A 13145-nucleotide genomic window follows, 5' to 3' on the forward strand; every position below is an offset into this window, starting at 1 on the left:
GGTAATTTCCAAAGTGCATCATGTTACAGAATCAAGCAACATTTTTGAAATGCACAATATTATTGTACAGTTTTGAAGAATATTTATGGGATATATCCGAGAAAGGGAAACATGTCTATTAATAGTTGATGGTGATACCATATTAATTATAGATTTTAGTACACAACAAACAGTGCATTTAATTTAGGATTTCAGTTGTATTAACAAACATGAAATTAAAAAAAAAGAAAAAAAAGAAAAGAAAAAGAAAAGGGTAATACAAACATGAAATTAAAATTAAAAAAAAGAAAAGAAAAGAAAAAGTGGGATCAGGTGAGCTTGAAGAGGACGCCAAAACAACACGCTGTCCCATGCATATTATAAAGCTTGTTTTGTGTTCTTTTGTTTACAATTTCCAGATTCAAACAGCGTAGGATTCTCTGCAGTTCTTTAGATTAACTTCACCGTGAAGTTCTTAGAATCCTATTGTAAACAAGAGGAGCTCAAAAAGATCTTAAAAATTGTAACCTCGAGCTAAGGATTCCTTGACTCATCATAAAATACACAACAACGGCAACCAAAAGGACGAGTACAATAGCCCACAAGCTCAATCCTCCTGAAAAATTGAAATTAAAAACATTAAAAAAAACCAAGAAATGAAAGGAAATCCCAAGTCAACACAAGATAATTTAAAATGTGGAAAAAAGAGTTGAAGGCATTTTGTGTATTAGATATATGTATCATTTTTTTTTTTTTGATAAGTAAGAAAGATGTATATTGAAAGAGCTACCTCATGAAAAAACATAAGGCAGAACAAGGAATATAGAGAAGGAAACAAACATAAAGAAAAAACATCAAAACAAAAAAAAACCAACAAAGAACTAAAAACAAAGGAGAGAATTAAGGAACAAAGAGAGAGAATCACTAGAGGTGAGTCCTTAAGCCCTAGACCAACCAAAAAGAGAACCACTAAAAAAAGCGAGCAACTGGTCATCGAATTTGTCCATGTCCTCAAAAGTTTGCCAATTTCGCTCCCTCCAAATACACCACATTAGGCACAATGGAGCTAAATTCCAAATGCTAGAAGAGTGCTTTCCAAACTAATTCCACCAACCAAAAAGCGTATCTGCAACCGATCTTGGCAAAACCCAAGAAATCCCAAAAGATCTAAAAACCAGGCTCCACAGCTGATGAGCTTTTTCACAATGGAGTAGCAAATGATTCACCGTCTCCCCGTTACAACGACACATAATACACCAGTCAACAAAATCAAAGCCTCTACCCCGCAGCATATCCCCTGTAAGAATCTTCTCCCAAGTTGCAGTCCAAACAAAGAAAGAGACGCGAGGAGGAGCCTTAACCTTCCAAATACCTTTCCAAGGAAAGATAATAGGCAAGGGACTACGAAGCTTATTGTAGAAAGAGCAGATGTCAAAATCCCCCTTCTTTGACAACTTCCACCTCATACGGTCTCTGTGCTCAGATTGAGGTAAAATAGAACCCAAGGGTTCACTTTAATCCTTGACTTGAGTATACTATAAAATGTAGCCAATAGGGCTCTATCCTGTGGATGTAGGCCATTGGCAAAACCACGTAATACCTCGTGTTCTTTTCTCTTTCTTTCTTCTGCTTCTTTATATTATTTTATTCTCATATTTAATATAGTATTAGAGCCACTTTCCTGTGACCAATTGCTTTTGTAGTGTTGTCGGTGGTTGTTGGTATGTCTTGGTGGTTGTGGTTGTGGTTGCTAGTGGTTATTCTTGGCTTGTTGTCTTGTTGCCGTTGCCCGTGGCTGTTCATTGTTGTTGTTGTTGTTGTTGGTTGTGGTGGTGGTGTTGTGCATCCAACCTAAAGGAACAACTTTGACCCGAGATCCAAATTTGACCCGTAACATAGCTTGGTAAATCTCGGTGGCTGGCCTCTATTTTTGTTCTCGATGGATTGGTGCTGGTTTCTAACCATCTCCACTGATCTCAGTTGCTTCTAGGTGAATTTTTTTTTTTAATTTTTTTTTTTTGGGTAGGTTGTTGTTTTCAGCGTATTATGATAAGTCTTGGCAAATCTAGTCATGGAGGTTGCTCACTGGTGCGGACACAAGGTACAGGCCCACAATTATACACATGTATGGGAGGAAGAGAAAAAAGAAGACGGCCCAACCTGTGGCCTTATGAATGGAGCCTGTTAGTAATTGAGCTTGAGATTAAGCAAGCCTAAGCATTTAATAATTAGAGTTTCTTTATGCATTTTATTGTTAGCTACTTTAGCACTTTTTTCTAATTATTGTAAGACAGTATTGAGAATTATAAAAAAAATGTGTGTTTGTTTTTACACTAGTGCCGACTCCAGTTTTTCTTGGTGCTGACTCCAAGCAACCCTTAAGTGCTGACTCCTAGGGTTTATTCTTGATTCTATTGTTGTTTATTTGTTCCATTGAAATAGTGTGGTTGTCCTATGTCACCTATCTTGAATAGGATAAAAAGTTATTTGGCAAATATCTTTTTGTTGTTTGGGTATAGGTTCTGCCTCTTCCTTATCCATGATAAGGAAAACCTAGCCCCTATAAAACCTCTAATTGGTTACCTATTTGGTATTGAAGAACTTCACCCAATTCATCTCAGGTTTTTGGTTGGTTCCCTTAAGTTTTGGCCAGTTCGTATCATTTTTCAGCCTCTTAAAGCAAGTTGGCACTTTGTAGAAGTTGTTTAGAGTTTATTTATTACAAGCTGGACCTATATGACTTTATGCTCCAGCTTGAGGGGGAGTGTTAAATGATATTGGGTTGATGTAATGGCCCAAGAGGCCCAATCATGCTGTAAGCCCATGTAGGGCTAATCCAAGCTTTTAGCCTCTATATATACTCTATTAAAGGTTCAAGGTAATCATTAAATTGAGTAAACAATAAAGAGATATGTAGCCACAAAGACTTTATCCTGTGGATGTAAGCCGTTGGCCAAACGAAGTAATCCTTGGTGTTCTCTCTTTCTTGCATTTGATTTGGGGTGGTCATCAGATCTCGTAGGTTGTTTGTCATAGTTGACACATTTTGTGTTGCCAGTGGATTTTTCTTGGCTATGGTTAATCTCAAAGGTTGGCTTTTGTTTTTTTGTTCTTGGCGGTAGTCTGTTGAGGGTTACCAAAAACATCCTCCAATCTCAGAGGTTGTTTTAGTTCTAAGTGGTGGTCTTCAGAACTCAAAGGTTTTTCGTCAGATCTCACTTGTTTTTTGTTTTTCTCGGTATCTTGGCATATGTCAAATTACCAATTGTCCCAAAAGCTTAAATTGTTAAAAAATAGTGAATTTAATCATAATTCTAACACTCCCTCTCACATATGGACCTAAACTCCCACTTAAAAAGCTAAGAAGCATGAGTGCATTTCAGGGTTCAGGTTTGGGTGCAGGTGCGGGTGTGGGTGCAGGACTCGGCAATTTTTGAAAAAGTAAGGTGCAGGTGCGGCAATTAAAAAATTATTAAAAATATTTTTATTTATATTTTCTATATATTTTTACTATTAAAATATTCTTAAAAAATACATTAGTACGGCCTTGTAATCTAAATATGTCAAAAACAAGCAATAATATAAAAAGTTAAATATTTTTATTCAAAATTGTAATCTATACTCTTTAAGAGGGAATTGTTGTCAAGTATCAAATTAGAAATAAAATTATATTTTTTTTTTTTGATAAGTAAGAAAGATGTATATTGAAAGAGCTACCTCATGAAAAAACATAAGGCAGAACAAGGAATATAGAGAAGGAAACAAACATAAAGAAAAAACATCAAAACAAACAAAAACCAACAACGAACTAAAAACAAAGGAGAGAATTAAGGAACAAAGAGAAAGAATCACTAGAGGTGAGTCCTTAAGCCCTAGACCAACCAAAAAGAGAACCACTAAAAAAAGCGAGCAACTGGTCATCGAATTTGTCCATGTCCTCAAAAGTTCGCCAATTTCGCTCCCTCCAAATACACCACATTAGGCACAATGGAGCTAAATTCCAAATGCTAGAAGAGTGCTTTCCAAACCAATTCCATCAACCAAAAAGCGTATCTGCAACCGATCTTGGCAAAACCCAAGAAATCCCAAAAGATCTAAAAATCAGGCTCCACAGCTGATGAGCTTTTTCACAATGGAGTAGCAAATGATTCACCGTCTCCCCGTTACAACGACACATAATACACCAGTCAACAAAATCAAAGCCTCTACCCCGCAGCATGTCCCCTGTAAGAATCTTCTCCCAAGTTGCAGTCCAAACAAAGAAAGAGACACGCGGAGGAGCCTTAACCTTCCAAATACCTTTCCAAGGAAAAATAATAGGCAAGGGACTACGAAGCTTATTGTAGAAAGAGCAGATGTCAAAATCCCCCTTCTTCGACAACTTCCACCTCATACGGTTTCTGTGCTCAGATTGAGGTAAAATAGAACCCAAGGGTTCACTTTAATCCTTGACTTGAGTATACTATAAAATGTAGCCAGGGCTCGATCCTGTGGATGTAGGCCATTGGCAAAACCACGTAATACCTCGTGTTCTTTTCTCTTTCTTTCTTCTGCTTCTTTATATTATTTTATTCTCATATTTAATATAGTATTAGAGCCACTTTCCTGTGACCAATTGCTTTTGTAGTGTTGTCGGTGGTTGTTGGTAGGTCTTGGTGGTTGTGGTTGTGGTTGTGGTTGCTAGTGGTTATTCTTGGCTTGTTGTCTTGTTGCCGTTGCCAGTGGTTGTTCATTGTTGTTGTTGTTGTTGTTGGTTGTGGTGGTGGTGTTGTGCATCCAACCTAAAGGAACAACTTTGACCCGAGATCCAAATTTGACCCGTAACATAGCTTGGTAAATCTCGGTGGTTGGCCTCTATTTTTGTTCTCGATGGATTGGTGCTGGTTTCTAACCATCTCCATTGATCTCAGTTGCTTCTAGGTGAATTTTTTTTTTTTTAATTTATTTTTTTTGGTAGGTTGTTGTTTTCGGCGTATTATGATAAGTCTTGGCAAATCTAGTCATGGAGGTTGCTCACTGGTGCGGACACAAGGTACAGGCCCCCAATTATACACATGTATAGGAGGAAGAGAAAAAAGAAGACGGCCCAACCTGTGGCCCTATGAATGGAGCCTGTTAGTAATTGAGCTTGAGATTAAGCAAGCCTAAGCATTTAATAATTAGAGTTTCTTTATGCATTTTATTGTTAGCTACTTTAGCACTTTTTTCTAATTATTGTAAGACAGTATTGAGAATTATAAAAAAACGTGTGTTTGTTTTTACACTAGTGCCGACTCCAGTTTTGCTTGGTGCTGACTCCAAGCAACCCTTAAGTGCTGACTCCTAGGGTTTATTCTTGATTCTATTGTTGTTTATTTGTTCCATTGAAATAGTGTGGTTGTCCTATGTCACCTATCTTGAATAGGATAAAAAGTTATTTGGCAAATACCTTTTTGTTGTTTGGGTATAGGTTCTGCCTCTCCCTTATCCATGATAAGGAAAACCTAGCCCCTATAAAACCTCTAATTGGTTACCTATTTGGTATTGAAGAACTTCACCCAATTCATCTCAGGTTTTTGGTTGGTTGCCTTAAGTTTTGGCCAGTTCGTATCATTTTTCAGCCTCTTAAAGCAAGTTGGCACTTTGTAGAAGTTGTTTAGAGTTTATTTATTACAAGCTGGACCTATATGACTTTATGCTCCAGCTTGAGGGGGAGTGTTAAATGATATTGGGTTGATGTAATGGCCCAAGAGGCCCAGTCATGCTGTAAGCCCATGTAGGGCTAATCCAAGCTTTTAGCCTCTATATATACTCTATTAAAGGTTCAAGGTAATCATTAAATTGAGTAAACAATAAAGAGATATGTAGCCACAAAGACTTTATCCTGTGGATGTAGGCCGTTGGCCAAACCAAGTAATCCTTGGTGTTCTCTCTTTCTTGCATTTGATTTGGGGTGGTCATTGGATCTCGTAGGTTGTTTGTCATAGTTGACACATTTTGTGTTGCCAGTGGATTTTTCTTGGCTATGGTTAATCTCAAAGGTTGGCTTTTGTTTTTTTGTTCTTGGCGGTAGTCTGTTGAGGGTTACCAAAAACATCCTCCAATCTCGGAGGTTGTTTTAGTTCTAAGTGGTGGTCTTCAGAACTCAAAGGTTTTTCGTCAGATCTCACTTGTTTTTTGTTTTTCTCGGTATCTTGGCATATGTCAAATTACTAACTGTCCCAAAAGCTTAAATTGTTAAAAAATAGTGAATTTAATCATAATTCTAACACTCCCTCTCACATATGGACCTAAACTCCCACTTAAAAAGCTAAGAAGCATGAGTGCATTTCAGGGTTCAGGTTTGGGTGCAGGTGCGGGTGCGGGTGCGGGTGCAGGACTCGGCAATTTTTGAAAAAGTAAGGTACAGGTGCGGCAATTAAAAAATTATTAAAAATATTTTTATTTATATTTTCTATATAAAAAAAAAAAAAAAAAAACTGGATGTGTCACCGTGTCAGACGCGGGTGCGGCAGCCGTATTGCCGCATCCGTGCATCCCAGTTAATAAGTGGAGTCCAACATGTGAGATTTTTAACATTTTAAATGTGAGGTAAAGCAAAGTTAGGTACTGAATTTAGGATCTCATGTTCTGATACTATGTTAAATTATCGATTGTCCCAACAATCAAGTTTAGAGGGAAAATGGCAGTTTGTCTATTGCCAACCCAACCCAGCCCAACAACAACGGAAGGAATGCATTATTAAATAATAAGATCAGAAAATCTAGGGAGGCATGTACCAGTTTTATCCTCTTCCTCGAATAGTGTTACTCTTGCACTTGAGTCCAGGGATATAGATGCCAAAGCCCTGCATTCAGAGTTTAGATGCTTCACTGTCAAATTAATTAAAGGAAACGTTGCAGCATTATTGTTATTAAGAAGCAAAATGCAGATTTGTTTATTACGACCTTGAGTCATGCGCAAATGAAAGTGCAGTTACAAAGCCAAGGTGTGCTTTCCTAACAATTGTCTGAACCTGCTTACTGGATGAATTTAAAATAAAAATGTCTCCCTGAGTTGTCCCACTGCATGTCAACCAATCAAGGGGAGGAAATGTTAAGTGTTCAAGAAGATGGTATGAGCATGAACAGTAAATATTGTAATGGAAGAAAAAAAAGGTTTTCCTTTTCAGAAATAAAGGAAATCCTTTCCACAAAGGATTGGACCAAGCAAGTTAGTTTTAGCCATTTCAAGACTGCAAACAGATGTGATCATTGAAAAGGAAGGCTGAGCTTGAAGGCAGCAACAGCTGTCATAAATTTCCTTAAGCCAATGGTCTTAGAAACCAAACCATTGCAAAATGCCTTCAAAAGCATTTAAATTATATTCTTTCTCAAGTCTTGACCAGTGACTGAGAGATCAGAGATTCTATACGGTAGATTACTCTAGAAGGGAGAATTGTTGGAAATAAAAAGCACAATCACATACATAAAGGATACAAAACTTAAAAAATAAAACCATGAGGGAGGTGAAAATTCATCTCCTTGAGCACTTGAAACTAGCCAATCAAGTTTTTACCAGGCAAGGAGCTTTCCATCTGGTGAAACACTAAAGGCGGAAATTGTGTCACGAACTACAGTCTTTGATCCCATCCTTTTCCATGTTTTTGTATCCCATGTTACAATGCTTCCACCTTTACCTGTGTAGAACAATAATCACAATGGTCAGCTCATGAAATGGTACTGTAACTTCTTTCAGAAACTGGGAGGATGGATTCTGGTCTGATTTTCACCTGTCACTGCAGCAATATATAGAACCTGATTCATATCATTACTCTCAGAAAATCTACAAAAGCAGAAAACCTCATCCTGTATGTTAACAATCTTATTAGTTCAACCAGATGCTAGAAGAATTATCAAATCAAATCAAAGGAAAAGCACTAAGACTTTTAAAAGATGTACTACTATTATATCTGTGAGATACACACTAATATAAAATCATATGCAAGAAAAATAAAATATTTCAATAATATATAACTGGAATTAAACAATATAAAATATAGTAAAAATTAAAGAACAGAAGTTACTTTTAAATTACGTGGCAAATATCATCATTTAAAACAAAGTTTCTATCAAATACAAAAATTATAATGCAATAGATTATTAATAGTTCTAATATACGAACTAGTATACTTACACTATGCTACATGGCAAAAACATGTCATATAACATGTCTTTTTATATTGAGCCACATAATGCAAGCAATGTGTAAGACCCTTTTTTTGTTAGTAAAATAAAATAAAATAATTTTTTTTTGTAAATTTTAAAAAAATTAAAAACAAACTGATTTTTTTTTTCAAAATTTTTATAAACTTTTGATAATAGTGTAGAGAGAGAGAGAGAGAGAGAGAGAGAGTCCACTTGGTGCGACCATAGCGTGTTGTAACTTTTATTTTATAGTACATCTAGTATATGATATTCTGATTTCTACATACATTTAGCCAGTAGGTTAGCCAACTCATTATTTTCGTAGTTTTTAATAATACAATCCTCTTCTGCTTGTTGATATTTAATAACCATACAATTGAAAATTAAACTGCATTGCATGTTAAAATCATCAAACAAATCTACTTGACTAGATGCAGTTGTCAACTTAGAAAGCCAAGTATCATTCTAATTCAACTAAAGTTCAGAATAAAAAGATTTTCCCTCATGACGGAATTTTAATTAATTGCTCACATTTTCCTTTGACAGTGAAGCTATGGCTATTTTGGAAGTCACATCCCAAACCTTAGCAGGACCACTATTTCCCAAGGAGACAAGGTACTTCCCATCAGGGCTGCAAGACAACAAAGCCAGCGTATCAGTATAAGCTCTTCATTACAAATAAAAGAGGTAACACGTACAAATTCCCCCTTTCCTTTTTTTGGATATTGCAATTTAAGAGTAATATTTCAAGTGCATGCTATCAACCTGAAATCTACATCCTTCACAGATTTATGAGCATCGGCTTTATCAAGAATAGCTTCCATGCTAGGCCACTCGATGACTCTTAAATTTCCATCCTGTAGTGCACAAAATTCAGATAGTCATATGGCATCTTACATCTGCATGAACCAAGACAAATTTGGAAAAGAGATTCAGCAATGGCATAGATGAAGCATGAGTTAACTTCATTAAACAACACACAAAACTCATTGCTTGAATAGATGTTGACCATCAGAAAAGAAAACCAGAGACTTGATCATGCTGGGAGTAAAATATTACAAAAAAGAAAATATATTAGTGGTACAAGGCAAAATTATACTCTGATTTGGTCATTGAAAATTTGAAATGACTACAATGTATTTTCTAACAAAAGTTTAAACTTGTAAAATTCAAACACAACCAACACATACAACTTACACGTAAAAATTGTAATTAGACATCTGTAAAAAAACATTCATGCTAATTCCTGTCCAACATCTCAATGTTATGCAGCAAACAAGTAGTCTAGAAAATGTGAAAGACGATACTACCTCACCACCAGCAGCAAGTGCAGAACCCTCATTGTTAAACTTTAATGCTAACTGCTGTCCAACATTTTCCAACCGGGTGAGCACTTTATCAGACAGATTTAGAACTAATTTTTTAATTTCCTCGCTCTTTTCTTCATCTATTACATACAATCTGCATTAAAAATGCTCAATTAATTGTTTAATTTATAAAACTCAGGCACATCTTTAAAAATTTGAGTTCCTTCACCTTTATGCTATGAGATACACTTATATAGTACATCTTTGTAAGTTACAAAACTTAGCTTAGAACACTGGTTTTAATTGCAACAAATGCAATTTATTCTATTATTTATTTATTTTTCGATAAGTTCATTCTATTATTTATTAGTACAGAAATATTATTCATTCTCAATAATTCTGATGATTGGCGAGTTTAAAAAGGCAAAAACATGAGAAGATGAATACCTGCAACTCTTGGGGAATGAACAAACGACACCATCTCCGTGTGGGTGAACTGCCATTCTATACGGCAGATCAGGGTCAGTTACAAACTTAGACACCTGAAAATCAAAGAGAGAGACAATTAATGCATAAATTCAAAATGCTATCTCAAAAGCTTGGCACTAAGGGCATGTATAGTAAACTATAATAGACCCTATAATGTAATAGTTATTCCAAAGAAATTACGACTCAATTGTTTGGTTGTGCTTTTACTACAAGTAATAGTTATTCCTTAGGAATAACTATTCTTTTAAACGAAGAATAACTATTCCTTAGCAAAATTTTGTAATAGTTAATCCTTAACTTGTGTAATAGCTATAAAAATGAAAATTACTAAAAACACAAGCAAAACAGCCGCTCAGCCTCTCTCTCTCTCTGTCCCTAATTCACAACTTTCTTTTTCATGCGTTGTTATTCACAACAATTATAGCTCTTCTTCGATTTTCTCCTCCACCATTATTCTCACGGTTGGTTCTGTAATCATTTTTATTTATTCTCACTATTGGTTCTGTATTCAATGACATCACAGTGATATGAAAAGACATGCTAGATTATACAATTTGGTTTTGATATTTTTTTTAAATGATAAATAATTTTTAAGAAATATAATATTATTTTAATATTTTGAGTAGAAACTAGCATATTGTTGTAAGATGCGATCCATTTTTTTTTTAATGTTTATGAAACTATTAATTTTGAAAAAACAATATTAATGATATAATTTGTTTCAGAATTTTTTTTTAATAAGTAAAATGTTTATCGCAAGAAATAATATTTTCAGTATATATGTAACAAAATACTAAGTCTTAAGTCTGATTCACAAAAAGTGTATGTATATAACTTCTTAAAATGGTAGTTTAAGTTTGATAAAAATATGATGCCATTCTACCACCTCCTAGTCCTAGAATACATATTTAGGACGGTTCATATGTTATCATCAAACAAATGAATAGAAATAGTTATACTATTTTCTTACACTCCCCGTAATAAAGATTCCTATTATATTGTAATAGTTATTACCTAGGATTACACTTCATTTAGGGTGTCGTACCCCTGTCATCAGTGCGTACAAGTCATATTGCTGTCCGGCCATTTCACATTATAATTTTTCAAAAATTGCTCCAGTCACAATGTGTGTCCGTGCTTTCTAGGTTATTACCTTCAAAACCTATCCGACAGACACTTCACTTGGGGTGCCGTACCCACGTCAGACCTAGGACACTTCTACACGCATGTCCCAACTATTTCCTTTTTTTCTTTTCTTTTCTCTTTTTTTGAGAAACTGCGGGAGTGACACTTATCTTTTATTTCTTAGTTTATATTCTAATTTCTAAAAAATATTTCCTAAATTTTTCAATAATTACCGTGTTGCCGTGTCGTAACCGTATCTGTATCTGTGTCCGTGTTAAACTTTGAACTGCGATTTGACCTAAACCTAATTGGTATTTGATACTAACAATTACTACTGATCCTCGAATTCAACAAAACACCTAAATCTATGTAAACAAATAAATAAATTTCAGAAACGAAAAATTGAAATAGAAATCAGAATAATAAGAAATTGTATTACAGGAAGATTGGAAAGGGACTTGGCGGTGAAATCGAATTCGACGAGAAGGACAGCGTTTGGGATACCACTCCGACCCTCGCCGCCACCGCCGGCCAAAACGATGTAGTTCTTCTGAGTCGATTTTGACTTTGATTTGGAAACTTCATCGCTGGTAGATGGATCTGGATCTGGATCTAGAAGTTTGTACCAAACCCAAGCGGCCGAATACAAAGGCAGACCGTATTTCTGAAAGTTGCGAGTAAGAGGCACAATCCTGATCTTCTTCCTCGGCATTTCAAACGTATCGAACCTTGGTCGTCTAAAGCATAACGCTACAAATTCATTTACCTTCAAAGCGGTGTTCAGTCTGCTCTAAGGAGTATCTATGATCTATGATATTATTAAGCTTCCCCGTTTCCTCTATTTTTTTATACCCAAAATACCTGCAAATTTACTAATTTATATAGCTAAAATAACAAGGTTAGACACGTAAAATTACTAATTTAAAAAATTTATAAATTTAAAAAAATATTACCCAAAAAATAAAAATACTCCCACTAACCCACTAATTCTAGCACACATTTCTCATATACCAATTTAAAAAATTCTAAATTTTTGATAAATTTGAAAAGACATTGCCTTTAAAATAAGAACATTCCCACTAATCCACTAATTCTAACACACGTTTTTTATATTTTATTCTTAAAAAAAAAACACAACTAATGAAATACCCTTTGTGTATATATATATATATATATAGCTCTCATAGTTTCCTATGTCAACAGAATATTAATAAAATAAAATAAAAAAACGTAAATGAACTTTTCTAAAACTCAACTCTGCCTTTACCTTTCACAATACTGTGCCTTCTCTTCCCTGCCTTCCTCTACCAACTCCTCCTCTACCAGCTCCTCCTCGATTAGACCCGAGGCAAGTCAATCAAACCCAGGTCAAGCCAACAGCAAAGCATCGCATTGCAACGCATCTGAAAACCCACCATTCCCACCAATAGACATTTTCTCCCTTAGAATTGATCTCCTTCCTCAAACCACCCATTTGGTCCCTTAGACAGTAGTTATAAAAGACCAAACAACACCCTTTCTTACTTCTTTAATGTCTATACCCTTTTCTTCCGCCAATGGCTCTCCCTCTACGATGAGAGAAGAAGCATTGAGCCATACAAATCTCTACTCAGAAAGACTTAGGAAAGGTCTACAGGAGACTCAATGATGCTGACCGAGTTGGCTGTACGATTGAAAGAACAATGGAAGCTATAGTAATGACCTTCTCAATTGAACAACAAGATTTGTGTGATTCGGGCGTCGCAATCTAATGTGATTTTTGTCGGGTTTGATCAAGCACATGGAGGAGACCATCAATTTTTGCAAGATTAGAACAATGTGTCAACCGAAGGGTGACCTGGTATACAAAAAACTCTTGAGATTTGTTTTCCTTCCATACTAATACATCCTGAGAATGGAGATTGTTTAACGGTAGTGCCAAAATTTCCGTGCATGTCCTATGAGCGAAGGTGGTGAAAATCTTACCCCGCTTCCATTGTTTAGTATCCTCATTGATAAGGTCACAAACCCGCATTTTGTTGCAGCTTCATTCAAAGGTATTGGTGAATGGGATAGCCATGCATGGGGTGACACCCCAATG

General features: G+C 35.6%; 1 protein-coding gene across 1 annotated transcript; it reads right to left on the reverse strand.

Annotated features, from left to right (window-relative positions):
- Window positions 1-313: 313 nt before the first annotated feature.
- LOC112025468 (SEC12-like protein 2) lies at window positions 314-11921 on the reverse strand. Its single transcript, XM_024058142.2, has 10 exons — window positions 11505-11921; window positions 9899-9993; window positions 9455-9605; window positions 8910-9001; window positions 8676-8775; window positions 7730-7805; window positions 7516-7636; window positions 6906-7022; window positions 6738-6805; window positions 314-595 (listed from the first exon to the last, which is right to left on the reverse strand). The coding sequence occupies exons 1-10, from the start codon at window positions 11775-11777 to the stop codon at window positions 483-485; spliced, it is 1206 nt and encodes a 401-aa protein (XP_023913910.2). The 5' UTR covers window positions 11778-11921; the 3' UTR covers window positions 314-482.
- Between the last annotated feature and the right edge of the window lie 1224 nt (window positions 11922-13145).

The sequence above is a fragment of the Quercus suber genome, unplaced genomic scaffold (assembly GCF_002906115.3).
Source record: "Quercus suber isolate HL8 unplaced genomic scaffold, Cork oak 2.0 scaffold_116, whole genome shotgun sequence".
Lineage (NCBI taxonomy): Eukaryota > Viridiplantae > Streptophyta > Magnoliopsida > Fagales > Fagaceae > Quercus > Quercus suber.